We start from the raw sequence: 20,100 nt of genomic DNA, 5'->3' as shown, positions 1-20,100 counted from the left end.
TCAATGAGCCATACAGCAGAGAGGGTTAGGCAGGCTAGTGTAGCAGGAAAACTCGGCAGAACTGCGGACTGGTTAGCGGTGGTCGCTGCTAGGGTGTCCAGAATCATGGCTCATCCTGTATTATGGAGGCAGTGGCAAGTGCTGGCAACCCCGTCTGTCTGAGACAGCAAATGCTCAGTGTTAAGAATCTAACAGCCCAACATCAAGTTTACTGAAGAGCCTTGTTTCTGTGTTTCTTGCAAAGGTCTGGAAAGGAGACCAATGGCCTGGTACAGCTGTTGTCATGCAGCAGTCAGTCTAAGTGCAGAAGCTTCCTGAAGGTTGTCCTGCTACCAGGTCATTAGCATGCAGGCACGGCTTTTACAGAAGAGTCGGCGTCTGCAGACCTGCAGTGTCAGCAGGTGCGTTGTCCAACATGCTGACAGAGATTGTGATGTGGTTTTGATTCTGGGCAGGCTGCCTGCCATGTCACTAGAGCTTTAGCTCATCACATACATAATTTTTATTAATTAAAGTAAAGCTGGTGTCAAATACGTAATTATCAGTTCCAGCATGTTACTTATACATACATCAATTATCGTAACACATTTCTCCATCAATCACTAAGTGCACAAACTGACAATCCATTGAACGTTCAGTAACTTACTGACTGGAAAGAAAAATGTATAAAATAATGGACACACGTGTAAGTGACAAATGCTGCAATTGGTGATAATTGTGTATTTGACTCCAAGGAACCTTACTTTGACCTGATGTAATATAATACTGAGAGTTTAAGACTGTCGCTTGACTAAAACTGCCCGTCCATGAATAAACACAAATTTCAGCAGCTTAAGGAAGGTTTTCTGATGTTCTATGAAATTTTGTGGGTCTTGTTGGTGGCAATATGTGTACATATCCACAAAATGTTAATCTCTTTCTAATGTCTGGTATAAGATCAATAACTTTTTGCTCCTTCCCAGAACTTTTATCTGCAGTCACCTTCCCTGCTATTTGGGCTGCTTTTTATTTTTATTATTAATTACACAATGACTGCCATTAAGTTTTCATGCTTTTGTAACATTATCAATTTTTTGCTTTTACGTGACTGAATTTTATGTGATCCTTTAGTACCATAAATTTCAGCCTCTTCCTGAAACACTCCAGTACTAGGAATGTAATAACCCTGTCCAACTGTTCCACTACCTTTTTTCATCACCTATAACAGAAAATCTGCCCATGCATTTGCAGCAGCATAGCATATTTACTTTACAGGAATGGTCTAATCATTTGTTTCAACTCCATTTCTCCTCATTTTAATAGCACCCCTATACTCTTTATCTTACCTGGACAAATCTTATTGCTCTTCTTTGTATACCTTCCAGGCCTTATATCAGATGAGACTGATATGAGACCCATAAAGAATTGTATATACATGAAGCCTCATCAAAGAACAGTATGCCTCTTTTTTGCCTTCCTTGAACAGCCTTTCAAGATTATCACACTGTTTGGAATATAACACTATTTGCCTTAAAACCTAATATTCTTACAAAGAGCAAAATGCTATTTGCTGTCAAACTTATCTCATGTATAATAAAATAATTTTTAAATTTCTTTCCTTAGCATACAGGGGTAAAGTTTGACCTATTCTGTTAATATCATAACAACTGAAAACTCAATGTTAATATTTAAGAGAGCAGTATAACAGTGGCATTTAATGTGCTAATGGTTAGTAATAAAAATATACTTATGCAAGTGAAAGCACAGAGACATGAAATAATGGAACAAGGAACATCAGTTGCTTCAAAATGGTAATATCAACAAACCAGATAAAAGCATCACTGACACATATTGTGATGCAGAAATTAGCTTATTACATGACTTTTTTTAATGTGCTATTTGCAAAGTCTCTGTAATTGCATGGTTGTGAAATGACACAAAGTGATGAAAAATTAAGTTGAAGAAATCAATAAATTATGAAGCAGAATTACTTGCCAGTAATTCCTATCAGAAACTGGAATGTTCAGTACTGCCAATAAATATGCAAAAGTACCGAGTGACACATTATCCTAGTTTCATAAACCAACAACTCCTTCCATTAGGATAAGAGAGGGGTAGGTTAAACAGTAAAGGACGTCATTCAGATCACGGGATGAGAAACAGCCTTTTCTGAGGTATCACAACTTACGGTCCGTATCATACTGCAGTCTCAGTGACACAAACTTCCTACTTAACCTTTACCAACCTATCCCTCCCTGTCCCCTAGAGTAGGTTCTAAATCTAAGGTAATGGGTGACTCACATTTTCGTATTGGCAATACAAAGCATTCTGACTCATTCAGGCTTCACGATTTACAGAAAGTGGAAAGGAGAAGAGAAAAGAACAGGGTGGAGAAAGTGGTGAAGGGGGGGGGGGGGGGGGGGAGGAAAGGTCGAAGGATGCCAGGCAAAGGGGGCCATAGGTGGAGAGGCGAAGGGTTTAGAGTGACCAGGCTGGGTTACGAGTGATGAGGGGGTGTTACCAGTGACTGGGGGGAGGGAGGTTTAGAATGACAGAGAGGCGGGTCTGCAGAGCGGCGACGGGGTGGGGGAGGGGTTGCAGAGCGGCGACGGGGTGGGGGAGGGGTCGCAGAGCGGCGACGGGGTGGGGGAGGGGTCGCAGAGAGATGGGAGGGTTAAATAGTGACAGCAGGTGTTAAAAAGTGATGGGGAGGTTGAAAGGAGGGTGGAGGGTTAAAAACTGTTGAGGGTGTTAAAAAGTGATTGTGGTTAGAAATGATGGGGAGAGTGTAATGAAGAAAAGTGAAAAGGGTGAGAAACAACTGAGGAAAGATGAAAAGGGTGAGTGAAAACAGGAATGGGGGGAAAAAAAGAAAACCACCGTAAGCCACAAGGCATGAAAATCCTAGCAAATTTAGAAAAGTTTGTAAATACCTGACATTAAATAGAAAAGCTGGTAAAGTTGCAGCAGCAGGTTACCTTTTTGAGTCAGCACCATCAGCAATGTCAGCCTCCCAGTCTTCATTTTCCAGTGGAGGTGGCTGTACGTATGTTGACTTTGTACAACGTGGCCTGTGCAAATATATGGAGGCAAATCACAAGGCATGTCAGATCTACTTATTATAAAATATTATATTATTCTTTTTCTTGTGCCTTTCTCCTGCACTGGCACAGGGTCAGCGTGGTTTTTGACAGATTTAAGATGTTTAATTTAATAGGATGTGTACCCGAACGTCTGCGCGTAGCGATAATTATGTAAACGAGAAAGGAAGTTTTATAAATGTCTGTGAATTGTGTAACTGAGACTTGGGTTGGGTACCAGCCTGGTATTCGCCTATTGGGATACGGAAAACTGCCTATACATTGCATCTAGGCTGGCCAACACACTGAACCTCATTGTTAAACTCCTGGGCAGATCTGATCTGGGTTCAGCGCAGCTCCCCATCCTGGAAGCAGTGCTTAAACATGCACAGCTATTTTGCTGGGTATTATTAAATTTCCTATTACAAAATGATTACAATTGCAATATCCGTAATTTTATTTTTACAAGTAAGGACAATGTGTAATCTACGACTACATACACACCCAAGAACCACAAAAGTGCAGGGCTCAGAATAGTTCCCACTGTACCATATACTACATTTTCTTCCTGTTCCATCAGGGCATGGAGTATGGGAAAAGTTATTGCTTAAGTGCCTGTGTACACTAGCAGTCCCTAGGGCACAAATAAAGAGGGGCCTGAAGACCATCTTCGGAATCTTAACATTCTATTTTGACACTTTGCAATCATGCTTTGTGGAAAAATTTAGGCCTACCTTCAAGTGCTGTCAATTCATATTTGTCAACATTTCTGTGGCATTCACCCACAAGTCAAACCTGTGACCATTCTTGCTGCCATTCTTTAAATGTGTTCAGTATACCCTGTTAGTCCTATATGATACAGTTCCCACACACTTGGGAAATACTCTGAGATGGGATGCTGTCTCCTTTGTAGACTGACCACATTTTTCCAGTATCATGCCAATGAACCCAAGTCTACCACCTGTCTTGCATATGACTGAGCCTATGTGATTATTCCATTCCATAATATTTTACATTTCTGAACATCTGAAACAAGTTGCCAATGTCTGCACGGCTTAGGGTATTTGTGCAGCTTTCTTTACACAGTATTTCATTACAGACACTTGCATTGTCTGAAATGTAACATTCTACAGCTACATCTACATCTATACTCCGCGAGCCACCTTACGGTGTGTGGCGGAGGGTACTTATTGTACCACTATCTGATACCCCCTTCCCTGTTCCATTCACGAATTGTGCGTGGGAAGAACGACTGCTTGTAAGTCTCCGTATTTGCTCTAATTTCTCGGATCTTTTCGTTGTGATCATTACGCGAGATATATGTGGGCGGTAGTAATATGTTGCCCATCTCTTCCCGGAATGTGCTCTCTCGTAATTTCGATAATAAACCTCTCCGTATTGCGTAACGCCTTTCTTGAAGTGTCCGCCACTGCAGCTTGTTCAGCATCTCCGTAACGCTCTCGCGCTGACTAAATGTCCCCATGACGAATCGCGCTGCTTTTCGCTGGATCATGTCTATCTCTTCTATTAATCCAACCTGGTAAGGGTCCCATACTGATGAGCAATACTCAAGAATCGGACGAACAAGCGTTTTGTAAGCTACTTCTTTCGTCGATGAGTCACATTTTCTTAGAATTCTTCCTATGAATCTCAACCTGGCGCCTGCTTTCCCCACTATTTGTTTTATGTGATCATTCCACTTCAGATCGCTCCGGATAGTAACTCCTAAGTATTTTACGGTCGTTACCGCTTCCAATGATTTACCACCTATGGCATAATCGTACTGGAATGGATTTCTGCCCCTATGTATGCGCATTATATTACATTTATCTACGTTTAGGGAAAGCTGCCAGCTGTCGCACCATGCATTAATCCTCTGCAGGTCCTCCTGGAGTACGTACGAGTCTTCTGATGTTGCTACTTTCTTGTAGACAACCGTGTCATCTGCAAATAGCCTCACGGAGCTACCGATGTTGTCAACTACGTCATTTATGTATATTGTAAACAATAAAGGTCCTATCACGCTTCCCTGCGGTACTCCCGAAATTACCTCTACATCTGCAGATTTTGAACCGTTAAGAATGACATGTTGTGTTCTTTCTTCTAGGAAATCCTGAATCCAATCACAAACCTGGTCCGATATTCCGTAAGCTCGTATTTTTTTCACTAAACGTAAGTGCGGAACCGTATCAAATGCCTTCCTGAAGTCCAGGAATACGGCATCAATCTGCTTGCCAGTGTCTACGGCACTGTGAATTTCTTGGGCAAATAGGGCGAGCTGAGTTTCACATGATCTCTGTTTGCGGAATCCATGTTGGTTATGATGAAGGAGATTTGTATTATCTAAGAACGTCATAATACGAGAACACAAAACATGTTCCATTATTCTACAACAGATTGACGTAAGCAAAATAGGCCTATAATTATTCGCATCTGATTTATGACCCTTCTTGAAAATGGGAACGACCTGCGCTTTCTTCCAGTCGCTAGGTACTTTACGTTCTTCCAGCGATCTACGATAAATTGCTGATAGAAAGGGGGCAAGTTCTTTAGCATAATCACTGTAGAATCTTAAGGGTATCTCGTCTGGTCCGGATGCTTTTCCGCTACTAAGTGATAGCAGTTGTTTTTCAATTCCGATATCGTTTATTTCAATATTTTCCATTTTGGCGTCCGTGCGACGGCTGAAGTCAGGGACCGTGTTACGATTTTCCGCAGTGAAACAGTTTCGGAACACTGAATTCAGTATTTCTGCCTTTCTTCGGTCGTCCTCTGTTTCGGTGCCATCGTGGTCAACGAGTGACTGAATAGGGGATTTAGATCCGCTTACCGATTTTACATATGACCAAAACTTTTTAGGGTTCTTGTTTAGATTGTTTGCCAATGTTTTATGTTCGAATTCGTTGAATGCTTCTCTCATTGCTCTCTTTACGCTCTTTTTCGCTTCGTTCAGCTTTTCCTTATCAGCTATGATTCGACTACTCTTAAACCTATGATGAAGCTTTCTTTGTTTCCGTAGTATCTTTCGTACATGATTGTTATACCACGGTGGATCTTTCCCCTCGCTTTGGACCTTAGTCGGTACGAACTTATCTAAGGCGTACTGGACGATGTTTCTGAATTTTTTCCATTTTTGTTCCACATCCTCTTCCTCAGAAATGAACGTTTGATGGTGGTCACTCAGATATTCTGCGATTTGTGCCCTATCACTCTTGTTAAGCAAATATATTTTCCTTCCTTTCTTGGCATTTCTTATTACACTTGTAGTCATTGATGCAACCACTGACTTATGATCACTGATACCCTCTTCTACATTCACGGAGTCGAAAAGTTCCGGTCTATTTGTTGCTATGAGGTCTAAAACGTTAGCTTCACGAGTTGGTTCTCTAACTATCTGCTCGAAGTAATTCTCGGACAAGGCAGTCAGGATAATGTCACAAGAGTCTCTGTTCCTGGCTCCAGTTCTGATTGTGTGACTATCCCATTCTATACCTGGTAGATTGAAGTCTCCCCCTATTACAATAGTATGATCACGAAACTTCTTCACGACGTTCTGCAGGTTCTCTCTGAGGCGCTCAACTACTACGGTTGCTGATGCAGGTGGTCTATAGAAGCATCCGACTATCATATCTGACCCACCTTTGATACTTAACTTAACCCAGATTATTTCACATTCGCATTCGCTAATAACTTCACTGGATATTATTGAATTCTTTACTGCTATAAATACTCCTCCACCATTGGCGTTTATCCTATCCTTGCGGTATATATTCCATTCTGTGTCTAGGACTTCGTTACTGTTCACTTCCGGTTTTAACCAACTTTCCGTTCCTAATACTATATGCGCACTATTTCCTTCAATAAGAGATACTAATTCAGGAACCTTGCCCTGGATACTCCTGCAGTTTACCAATATTACGTTAACTTTTCCTGTTTTTGGTCTCTGAGGACGGACGTTCTTTATCAACGATGATAATGTCCTCTCTGGTAAGCCGTCAGGTATTTTATCGTTTCGCCCAAGGGGGGGTCCCTCTAACCTAAAAAACCCCCGTGTGCACGCCACACGTACTCTGCTACCCTAGTAGCTGCTTCCGGTGTGTAGTGCATGCCTGACCTGTCTAGGGGGGCCCTACAGTTTTCCACCCAATAACGGAGGTCGATGAATTTGCAACCATTATAGTCGCAGAGTCGTCTGAGCCTCTGGTTTAGACCCTCCACATGGCTCCAAACCAGAGGACTGCGGTCGACTCTGGGCACTATGCTGCAGATATTAAGCTCAGCTTGCACTCCGCGTGCGATGCTGGTTGTCTTCACCAAATCAGCCAGCCGCCGGCAGGAACCAAGGATGGCCTCAGAACCCAAGCGGCAGGCGTCATTCGTTCCGACATGTGCTACTATCTGCAGCCGGTCACACCCAGTGCGTTCAATAGCTGCCGGAAGGGCCTCCTCCACATTACGGACGAGACCCCCCGGCAAGCACACCGAGTGCACACTGGCATTCTTCCCCGACCTACCCGCTATTTTCCTGAGGGGCTCCATAACCCGCCTAACGTTGGAGCTCCCTATAACTAATAGGCCCGCCCTCTGTGACTGTCGGGACCTTGCCGGAGAATCGGCCACTGGCCCAACAGGCGAGGCATCCTGTGGTGGCTCGGAAACGATGTCATCACCACTAGGAAGCACCCCGTACCTGTTGGAAAGGGGTAAGGCAGCTGCCACGCGGCCAGATCCCACCTTCGCCTTTCGGCCAGGCATGCGCGAGCCCACCACTGTCCGCCATTCACCCTGGAGTGATGGCTGACCGGTAAGATGCTCACTGCCGGAAGACGCAGCGACATCAGGGGTCCCATGTGATTCCAAGGCCACCGAAGTAGGCATAGGTCTCACCACAGTTGCCCCAACGCCACTACGAGCCGACGCCTGCGCCTCGAGCTCGATGAGCCTAACAGACAAAGCCTCCACCTGCCCCCGAAGAGTGGCCAATTCTCCTTGCGTCCGCTCACAACAACCACAGTCCCTACACATGACTATGTTTACCCTACTCTATACGGTGACAAATTCCCAAGATAATCTTCTGATGAGCTACTCTGATAATCAAGAAACACTCACTGAAATACGAGACGCGAAAACTACGCTAGGTTTTCCCAGAAAAACTATTTAAAAGCTAAGCGCAGCAAATAAGTACAAAAACGCTTTATACAAACAGTACTCGCTGCTGCTGGTGCTCTCGCTCTGGCTGCCACAAGACAACTGCTGATTCAAGTGACTAGTGGCTAACGGCCGCGAAACAAACAAAAGACGGTTTTAGGGCGCTTTCTGTTCTAGACGATCAAGAAAACACTAAGAAATCTAACACGAAAACTACGTAAAGTTTTATCAAGAACTGTTAGTTACTATGCAGAGCAGATAAACACAAATAGAATCCCTTCCTTAGTGGAAGGTCGTAAACAAAATGCAAAATAAACGCTTTATACAAACAGTACTCGCTGCTGCTGGTGCTCTCGCTCTGGCTGTCCCTAGCATGTAATTCTATCTTCTCAATCCAATAATAAATTTATATCTAAAAACAAAGATGATGAGACTTACCAAACAAAAGTGCTGGCAGGTCGATACACACACAAACAAACACAAACATACACACAAAATTCAAGCTTTCGCAACAAATGGTTGCCTCATCAGGAAAGAGGGAAGGAGAGGGAAAGACGAAAGGATGTGGGTTTTAAGGGAGAGGGTAAGGAGTCATTCCAATCCCGGGAGCGGAAAGACTTACCTTAGGGGGAAAAAAGGACAAGTATACACTCGCGCGCACACACACACATATCCATCTGCACATACACAGACACAAGCAGACATTTGTAAAGGCAAAGAGTTTGGGCAGGGACGTGTGTGTGTGTGTGTGTGTGTGTGTGTGTGTGTGTGTGTGTGTGTGTGTGTGTGTGTGCGCGTGTGCGCGCACACGAGTGTATACCTGTCCTTTTTTCCCCCTAATGTAAGTCTTTCCGCTCCCGGGATTGGAATGACTCCTTACCCTCTCCCTTAAAACCCACATCCTTTCGTCTTTCCCTCTCCTTCCCTCTTTCCTGATGAAGCAACCATTTGTTGCGAAAGCTTGAATTTTGTGTGTATGTATGTATGTGTTTGTTTGTGTGTCTATCGACCTGCCAGCGCTTTTGTTTGGCAAGTCTCATCATCTTTGTTTTTAGATATATTTTTCCAACGTGGAATGTTTCCCTCTATTATATTCATATCAATAATAAATTTAGTTTGATATTTCATAAAACTATTTTCTCATTCCTAAATCTAGGTGTGGTATCGAGACAAATGCTTTTCACAACTCAATAATGACCATGTACCCGATTGCTCCAATCTATGGCTTCGTCATGTCGTGATAACAATTTGGTATTTAAATGACTGATGTTCTTGGATTCCACACTGGTGGAGGTCATACAGTCCAATGTACATCACAGATTGAAATGAGCTAATAACAGTTATGTTGGTAAGAATGGGATGGGGGGGGGGGGGGGGGGGGGGTAATAGGTGCATATCACACAAATTTTGTAATTTATTTCTGCACCACAATTTGTGTGGAATGGCCCTAACTATTAAGATAACATGTGTTTTACAAATAGCCAGTAACTTAGAAACCACTAAACAGTAAGAATACCGGTTTTGCTATTGGTCTGTACATATAGATCATGAAGAACTGCAGTGACATGTGCTCCTGTGAATAGAGTAGCCTCTCCTGAATTATGTTAATTAAATTTGTATTTAAACTCAGTTGTTTGGAGAATTAATCTCAACCTACAAGCTTTCTTTGCTTCATTATGTTGTATCACCTGGCTAATGCTTGAAAAGCAGCCACCAACCATATAATGATGTATTGTGGGTTGCCCACAGCTCTGGCTCGCTAATGACACTTCCTCAAGACCAGATGAAAACAATCCACATCAACAGACACATGTGTCACGTAGCCTTCAACCAAACCTCCAGCAGCTGCCACAGTACCGTGTGGCACCAGCCTCACTGCCAAAGCCACAGGGAATGCTGCAAATGGTGATGCCATCGCGGCACTACCTTGCTTCATCGAGTCGTCTGCTTCATGCAATATCCTTCCCCAGCCAATTATTTAGGTCACCACCCAACTACCCTGCTGTCAGTTCACACTCCAGGCTTATGCTGGCACAAACAGAGCTCACATTGGCAAGCCAATGAGGAGTGTCTCGCTGCAGTGCACATTAACTTCGAGCATTCTCAAATTCGACACCTCGCTGGACTTAAGTCTTCACTGCCCTCGAGCAGCCTCCCACCTCGTTGACTTTGTTTTGTAAGAAGATTCAGTGTGCAACATCAGTGACTTGCAGCTTGAACAAAGTAATGCAGACTGACGTCCCCAGGAAACTGTGTTATTGTATTCTGATCATTAGACTTAATAAAAGTGCAACTGCTCCTTGTTACAGGGGCACACCAACACAATGTGCGAACCACAGTCCGGCCATCCTTTCACCTCAAAAACAAATTAAAATGTTGTGAAAGTTTGCGACGTAGTGCGCTCTGATCACAGACTTACAATTCGGGAGATGGCTGATGAACTTAATTTTAAGTTTCTATGTACTTCAGTCAATTTTAACTGACAATCTTAACATGCGCTGAGAGTCCGCATAATTCATTCCGTAAGTAGCTTACAGACTAACTTCATAAAGAAAACTCTGTTTTTAACATAAAAGTATAAAAAAGGATAAACATATGTATCCAATTTACAGAATGCCACAGAAGATGCTTTATAAATAAAAGCGAAGTGTGTCTGGTGTAACTCCTTTTTAATTACATTGCAGTCAGCTCAAGACAGATAACATTAAACAACAGAGCATTCCAAAAGTATTGTCAAGTGACCAATACCGACTTGAAGAGGCCAAAAACTGATTAATTGGACTAATTACAGGTGATGAATCATGGGTATATGGATATGATCCTGAAACCAAAGTGTAGTCTTCACTGTGGAAGACTCCAGATTCGCCACAACCGAAAAAAGCACGGCAAAGTCGGTTGAAGGCGAAGACAATGATGGTAATTTTTTTTCGATTCTACTGGTATTGTGCATCATGAATTTACTCCTGGAGGACAGACAATTAACCAGGATTACTACAAATGTGTCCGTGAGCATTTGCGCAAAAAGGTGCGGAAGAAAAGGCCTGCATTGTGGAAAGATAGGAGTTGGGTGCTGCACCATGACAATGTTCCGGCTCACTGTGCCTTCTCCATCATTGAATTTTTGACCAAATTCAAAATTCCTGTGCTTCCACAACAGCCATATTCCCCTGATTTATCCGCTGTGGACTCCTACCTGTTTTCTACAATGAAATTCTCACTGAAAAGGAAGAGATTTGACTCAATTGAAGACATCCAGGCAAATACAGAGAGCGTCCTTAACAAACGCCCAGAAAAGAATTTTCCAGGGATGTTTCCAAAGTGGAAACACTGTTGGAGTCGGTGTGTTAAGTCAGAACGGGACTATTTTGAAGGAGATGCATCACAGTTGCATGTAAGTACCACTGTTCTACAATTACAAGCTCATTCTTAAAACTTTCCAATCACACCTCATATATACATCATCAGTGGTCTGTAATTAAAGATATTTACACACAATATTACGGACCACTGAAGATGCTTCACCTTCATAAAGCCAAATGTGCTGGGTGAAAAAAACCATGCGTTTTCTTGTAGTTGTAACAACAGAACGAAAATACCCTCAGGAATTTTAAAGGAACTATGCACAATATGGTCACACAAATGAAGAATTTAGAAGTTCTTAGTGTTACAGCCGATGCACCCCTATGTCATTCCACAAAATTTCTGCAAGATGTTTCTTGTGTTCATCTTAGTGGCAGTTTACAGTAAGTGCTCTTCCAAGCTGAGTATTCTGTCAGGAGTGACACCTTGATGTCAAGGACTTCTGTTATGCAGTGAAACACAGCAAGTTGCAATATAATTCATCTGGTCTGAAGAATAACTGAAGTTTTTTTTTGTGCGATTCCAAATCTAATGCAGCTGCCCAAGTAATAGGTCACATATACAGAAATGTGTCAAATTTTTATTCACAAAAAGCTCTTAAATTTTTATCTCAGTTGTTTATATTCATGAGTACAGCGATGCAATTGGTTTTATGGGAAACCTGAGTGAAACTTGTGAAAACTGACATAAAAAGTTCAGACCCCTCCAAATTTCAATCACTTTACTCTAAAGACAATATAATTTTACTGCTGTATTTTTTCTAAATTAGACAACACTTCTCATGAATTAATCCAATCAGTAATTAAGATTTCAAATAATTTAAAATGAAAAGGAATTAATTCAAGATGAATGCCATACTCTCAAGTATGGGATTTCAGAAGCTGCACAGCAATAATGTTCCAGATACTTCTGTGAATTACTAACCTGAGACTTTTTTATAAATCAAACAGCAAAGATTTAGAGTCTTTGCCAAATAGTAGAATGTAACTTAATTTCAAAGCATTGTGTAATTTCTGAATTCGTATCATGCCTGTACATTTGTCTTTAAATAGCCACCCTGTAGTATCACGTCGAGAGAATTTGGTATGTCCTCGTATTCTCTGTCTTATGATGCTTGTGCAGAAGTGGTAAAAGTGTCAACGAGGTGGAAATGTTTTTTATCTTTGTTAAAAGCTAGTAGTGGCCAAACGTTAACTTCGCTCATGTTTTGAAATGTATTGCATTTTTCTTTTAACGTCCGATCTGGACAGACTAAGAAAGCTATACATTGTTTTGTATGTTAAAAATTACAACGGTAATATTGACACTCAAAGATATAGTGGCTGCAAGTGGCAGCAGCAATGCTAAAAAAGAGACTGTTGTACATTGTATCTACAGCTTTGTTAGCCGACTTAGATGCTTTTTTTCCCCATTGTCTACATTGGAGGGACAGTTGTATGAAAGGGATGGTCCACCATTGCAATCAGAATTGTGACTTTAATGTTTGGTGTCTATATAGAAAAGGTGGAAGGATTAAAAAGCATTGTATTTTGAATGAGCTCATCTTGATGAATAAACGGCGAATGTAATTATCGTCAAAGACAACAAAACAGGAAAAGGGTATTCATTCTTTTAAAAACCCAACACTTCACATTGGACATTATACAGGCCGAGTCAGGAGGAAAGGTACATGCTTTGAGACACGCTAGTATTAAGGATTGTGAACAAAAAACTTCATATGGACATGGTTTCCGAGATAGAACACGTTTATTATCACTTTTTGTACGTTTTTCTTCAATAACTCGAAAACCGCACACTCCAATGAAAACGCGTATCAGTACACAAAGTAAATTAAATGTGCAACAAAAAATGTCCTAGTTTTTATTGTCTAGGACTAACAGTTTGCGTGAAGTGATCGTGAGAATATAGGAAACCTCGCAGGGGTCATGTGCGCTGTAGCGTAAGTACGTTTTGTAGGACAGTTTGAGATAGTTTTCCTACTTGATAGATGAAAAGTGTCCTGTATCGAAATGTTTTTCTCAACTTCCTCTATACTACTGTGGTACGTTTTAAACAATGACAATGAATAATACAGAAAATAAATAGAAATTTACATTAAAAGTGTTCTATCTCTGAAACCATTTGGAACAGGGCATATTTCCACATCAAATTTTTTGTTCATGCTATCACCTGTCAAAAAACGTACCTTTCCTCCTGACTCGCCCTGTACATGTTTAAGTTTTACCAGCAAGATTTACATCTTGTCCAAAAATAATTTCAAGAGCCTGCATCGAATTTATAACAACACGGATCAAACCCAGTGACGAGTGACATTTCATCTTTTCTCAAAAGTAACATTCAATAGCCCCAACATGGATTTATTCTCGCTACGACGACTAAGGGTCTGCTGTTATTTTCATTCCCCTCCCTCCCCCTTTTTTTCCCAAGACTGTGCAGAACCATACAAAATAGCCGATCGCTGCAGCTGTGGAGTCCTGGGATCGACATCACTGAGATTCAGAAGAATTCTTCCTCCAGTGAATCTCTCTTGCTGGAGATACAAAAATTCTTAGAAAAGTCCTGCAATTAACTTCACAAACATTCATAATATTTTTTTTCTGCAGTCACCCTGTACAGTACATATTCATTCAAGAGAGAATTAGTACATTATTGCAATTAACTTGGGGAAGGGATATTATAACCCTTATCCCAGAATTGGCAGTCTGCATCCAGGGAGCAAACATCATCATCATCATCATCATGTCAGTATGAATAATGAATGGCTAACACATACCACGAACACCTCTATGTCAAATCTTGTATGGTCTGCAATTGGGTAACATTTAGGTGTTAGTAAAGCATGCGCCTGGAATTATTCAGTGAACATTTATATGACCATCCACATTGCTCCATTAACATCAATGTGTCATTTCGCTGCATAGTGCAATCATTATATTCACATTTCTGTGTCAGCCAAAGTGAAGTACTGCATCTCAATGTAATACATGTGATAAGTAAGACCAACGATACGGAACGGTGTCTAAAGACTCTCAGATGAGCCAACGGATAAACAGCCTGCCTGTGGTAATGATCTAGAAACTGTGTGTGCTGGACAGTGTTATGTAGGCTGGTAACAATATTGCAAACCCTTTTATGTGCACTAATCCAATCTTATTTCTGACATCATATATTCTGCCACTGTGAACTTTAACCAAATCTTTGATGTTGCTTAGCAGTCTGAGGATTCCCCTTCCTTACGGGATTACAAAGAAAGAAATGCACTACTATTTACCTGAATATACTGTGAATTGTGAAACCAGAACTGGTCATCAACTATAATACAGTGCAAATATATTGGGATGAACCATCTTTCACCCTTTCACTGGTACAGACAAGCTCTCTACATTCCATGCCGAGACAGCTTTTCTTATTGCTGTACAGATCACCAAATCCTGATGCCTGTGCTGAAAGAGAGGATTCTGACTGATATGAATTATTTATCATCCGATTTTTCGAAAACTATTAGTTGAAAAAATTTGATCTTTGCTTGATGAATAACTGAATTTCTTTTGAACGGCTTAAGATATCAAAACAAGATATTTTGCAAATGATAGTGCACATGATGCAAATAGGTTGTATGATGAATACTCTCAAACATTTTCATTCTCCTAGCTATTGAAATAACTTGTCCACAGCTGTGAGATGTCAACAACTCAGAACGCATTTAGATGTCCAGAGCACTGCAGAAAAATCCAAATGGCACACGATTCAGTTCTCAGCAAGTTATTTCTGTTCGACTAGATGTGAAACTTAAACATTCTTCAAAACCTGCAGCCTCAGATGTTTCGCTCCAAAATATACTTTTATTTCTTTGTTGGGGAACTTGTTCAAATGGTTCAAATGGCTCTGAGCACTATGGGACTTAACAGCAGAGGTCATCAGTCCCCTAGAACTTAGTACTACTTAAACCTAACTAACCTAAGGACATCACACACATCCATGCCCGAGGCAGGATTCGAACCAGTAAACAAAGCGGTCACGCGATTCCAGACTGAAGTGCCTACAACCGCTCGGCCACACCAGCCGGCGGGGAACTTGTTGTTAAGGCGGAGCAGGTGTCTTTTATTTTAGCAGCACTTTGCTGTAACCTTCAGGCATGGGAGTATTTGCCACCAATTTGTAGGTCTTTGGTCAAGACAGACTCAGTAATACCCAGGTCTTTGTGGTTTGCACCAAGAGCCTTATCATCAGTGTACCCAAATTCCTAAAGGTTGTCTATGGCATGTCTGCTGTATACAGAAGAGGCACTAGCACTGATCACTGGAAAAGGCCACTATTAGGCATCATTGGAGGGCTGAACTTATTCTGTATCAGAACTTTGAAGATTCTACTGCTTAACACAGCTCTGATGAGGTTTCCAGTTTTAAGACATGGTATGACTACAAGTATTAACATTACTGATTGCCTCCACACAGTGTCACAAACCACGGTTAAGTCCATAAATACGGTAGACGTCATTTTTGTTTTGAAATCCTGCTTCAATAAAAGTTGTCTGTGAGAAGACCCGGTCGGTGCAGCTGTGGTTTGGGTGGAATTTTGCCAGTTCAGCAGAAATTTTGTGGCTGATTCTGCTATACAGTATTCTTTCCAAAAGTTTATACACTGTGCTAAATAAAGCAATGGGTCGGTAGCTTTAGCCTGCCATTTGGTTTTCCTGGTTTTAAGAAGGCTACGATCTTTGCTCTTTTCAAGTTATAGGGTTTGTCACCAGTTTGGAGAATATCAGTAAAGACACTACCAGACTTATTTCATACTTCCCACAGTGGATTAGGAATTCTGAATGGATGCCATTAATACCAGGTACCATCCCTGCTTTCATTTCTTTGAGTGCTGCCGTAGAGTAATCTGACTCACATTAACAAGCTAGTTTGAGAGCCTTCAATTTGTTTTTGAAATTAACTGAATGTGATCAAATCTTACGAGTTCTAGAAGTGGACACAATGTTGTTTGCTACTTGCTTGTGAGCAACAGCCTTCTTCACAATGCCTGGGGGTTGGCATCTCCAAATTTTCTCACCTAGAACGAGGCTTTCCTGCTTGACGTTGCTCATGCTAGTGCACTTTTAACATGCTTTGATCCTCCTTGGCACACTGTCCACAAGGTGGTCAAGATATTGCTGCTCAATCCTGATCCATTCTCTGATGACCAAGTGTAAGGTTTGCTGCGGCATAGCACTGGACGTTTCCATAGGTCCTGAGAATGTTCAACTGGTTTCATTTCAGCAGATACTGAAGGCCATTCCATTCGGTTGACTCCTGCACCCCCTACAGCAAAGTGTTCGCAATGTGGACATGATGGGATCTTTCGTTATCTCTAAACACAAACTCATCACTGAAGTGCTGACCGCATAGATGCACAATCGACTGACTGATCTTGTTGCAATACTACACATAGAAGTGGCCCACCTCCCTGCCTGAATATGTGGGACTGGATGCCCAAGGTATGACTTTGTGCCTGGGCCGTCTACAGACTTCTCTCCGGCAGTCTGGAGGCGCCACACAAATCCTGCGCTCATCACAACAGAGCACCAAACAACTGTAAAGATGTTCCCTTGCCCATCCTCTTAGTGAACTATGGTCCTGGGGGATTTATACTGATGAATGTAATAGTACCTAAGGGAAAAACTCATTGGCCTGGAGATGGCTGCAATGGATCGACACAGCACAGAGTTTGCTGCGGAGGGAGGAGGGGCAGTGGCGCAGCACCCTTATTCTGATGCACTCAGCTCAGTATACCTAATAATTTGCAAGTAGGTTTCATCAGCTGGAGTTGTTGACACAAAAAGTCTGAACAAAGCAACCTAAGGTGGTCTTACATATGTTAAAATTGTCTACGCATTAGGGCTACTACGGTGATATATTTTTTGTGACGTGGGTGTGTATCTGAAATGATAATGGTTAACCAGCTCAATATTCACATCAACAAGTGTGGGGAAATCTGCACTCAGGCTGGCTGTCTGAACCAACTTGAAATGAGTTATCAAACTAAAGTGGCTCTCGCCTCACCAAGTGTAACGCAAAGTGGGCAGACACACTACTCCGGCAGTCTGTTTACAATTTTAAAATAAGATCTCAAAATTATTCAGTTTAATTACATTATAATATCCTGAACCCTTGTTCTAATAGCAGTAAGTATACTCACCAAATGTTACTATGGACACAAGAACATATTCTAGTTGTTTACACAATGAAAAGTCCAGGTTGGACATCAACAATATTATGCAAAAGGGTAGATCGCTACTCACGAAAAGATGGCTCATTAATATGCAAACACGTCGAACAGAATCAAAATCTGGAGTGGAACGGGGAAAGGGAGGGATAGCAGGGTACGGGTGGGGCGGAGGAAGGGGGGTGGGGCGTGGGGGTGGGGGGGGTTGGACAATGCATGGCGGGGCTTGCTGGGCTGAATTGTTGCAAGACCAGGTCGTCAGTAGGCCGCTGGGGAGGGAGCGACACCCTGTGGCACAACATGCAGCTGAATGTAACATGCTTGATTTCAATGGCTGCTTCACAACACAGGCCATCTGCATCCTCCCCTCCACAATCAGCTTTTCTGAACTATGCAGATGGGAGCGAACAGAGTCTCTGCTCCCAAAATCATCCTGACTTCAACCTATGGAAACCTACTGTCTCCACGCCATCCATCCCACAGTTTCTGCTTCACCTGTCCCATCACCTCCTCCTAATTCACATCCCCTAAGCCACATTGTGCACCATTCTCTGCCAACGCACCCACCGGTCTTTTTCCCTTGTTTGTGAGTAATCAGAAAAAAGTAATAGAAATAATAGTAATACCACCACCACCACTAATAACAATAATAATAATAATGTGGAAGAAATCTGTAAAAATTACTAAATTCACGTGGACAAAGATTCCAAATAAAAGGAAGAAAAAAACCGACAACAAATGAAGTTAACAGAATGGTTAAAATTACTTGGAACAGGTTTACAAATAAAAAGAAATTATATTTACGCATATTAATGTAACAATGACAGTAATTTTCCACAGGGGACAGAGAGTGTGTGTGTGTGTGTGTGTGTGTGTGTGTGTGTGTGTGTGCGCGCGCGCGCACCCACACACACACACACACACACACACACACACACATCAACTTGGTGTGGACATGTTAATACACTCCTGGAAATGGAAAAAAGAACACATTGACACCGGTGTGTCAGACCCACCATACTTGCTCCGGACACTGCGAGAGGGCTGTACAAGCAATGATCACACGCACGGCACAGCGGACACACCAGGAACCGCGGTGTTGGCCGTCGAATGGTGCTAGCTGCGCAGCATTTGTGCACCGCCGCCGTCAGTGTCAGCCAGTTTGCCGTGGCATACGGAGCTCCATCGCAGTCTTTAACACTGGTAGCATGCCGCGACAGCGTGGACGTGAACCGTATGTGCAGTTGACGGACTTTGAGCGAGGGCGTATAGTGGGCATGCGGGAGGCCGGGTGGACGTACCGCCGAATTGCTCAACACGTGGGGCGTGAGGTCTCCACAGTACATCGATGTTGTCGCCAGTGGTCGGCGGAAGGTGCACGTGCCCGTCGACCTGGGACCGGACCGCAGCGACGCACGGATGCACGCCAAGACCGTAGGATCCTACGCAGTGCCGTAGGGGACCGCACCGCCACTTCCCAGCAAATTAGGGACACTGTTGCTCCTGGGGTATCGGCGAGGACCATTCGCAACCGTCTCCATGAAGCTGGGCTACGGTCCCGCACACCGTTAGGCCGTCTTCCGCTCATGCCCCAACATCGTGCAGCCCGCCTCCAGTGGTGTCGCGACAGGCGTGAATGGAGGGACGAATGGAGACGTGTCGTCTTCAGCGATGAGAGTCGCTTCTGCCTTGGTGCCAATGATGGTCGTATGCGTGTTTGGCGCCGTGCAGGTGAGCGCCACAATCAGGACTGCATACGACCGAGGCACACAGGGCCAACACCCGGCATCATGGTGTGGGGAGCGATCTCCTACACTGGCCGTACACCACTGGTGATCGTCGAGGGGACACTGAATAGTGCACGGTACATCCAAACCGTCATCGAACCCATCGTTCTACCATTCCTAGACCGGCAAGGGAACTTGCTGTTCCAACAGGACAATGCACGTCCGCATGTATCCCGTGCCACCCAACGTGCTCTAGAAGGTGTAAGTCAACTACCCTGGCCAGCAAGATCTCCGGATCTGTCCCCCATTGAGCATGTTTGGGACTGGATGAAGCGTCGTCTCACGCGGTCTGCACGTCCAGCACGAACGCTGGTCCAACTGAGGCGCCAGGTGGAAATGGCATGGCAAGCCATTCCACAGGACTACATCCAGCATCTCTACGATCGTCTCCATGGGAGAATAGCAGCCTGCATTGCTGCAAAAGGTGGATATACACTGTACTAGTGCCGACATTGTGCATGCTCTGTTGCCTATGTCTATGTGCCTGTGGTTCTGTCAGTGTGATCATGTGATGTATCTGACCCCAGGAATGTGTCAAT

The 20,100-nt window shown here is 43.0% G+C and overlaps 1 protein-coding gene across 1 annotated transcript in view; it reads right to left on the bottom strand.

Annotated features, from left to right (window-relative positions):
* LOC124550770 overlaps nucleotides 1-20,100 on the bottom strand; it is a 99,014-nt gene that overhangs the window by 16,562 nt on the left and 62,352 nt on the right. Inside the window, exon 6 of the mRNA XM_047125494.1 lies at nucleotides 2,958-3,050. Coding sequence (XP_046981450.1) covers nucleotides 2,958-3,050 — 93 coding nt within the window. The remainder of the gene's footprint in view (nucleotides 1-2,957; nucleotides 3,051-20,100) is intronic.

This window comes from Schistocerca americana, chromosome 9, assembly GCF_021461395.2.
Source record: "Schistocerca americana isolate TAMUIC-IGC-003095 chromosome 9, iqSchAmer2.1, whole genome shotgun sequence".
In the NCBI taxonomy this organism is placed as follows: domain Eukaryota; kingdom Metazoa; phylum Arthropoda; class Insecta; order Orthoptera; family Acrididae; genus Schistocerca; species Schistocerca americana.
Note: the sequence above shows the minus strand (reverse complement) of the source record. Positions and strands in the feature narration are given on the sequence as shown.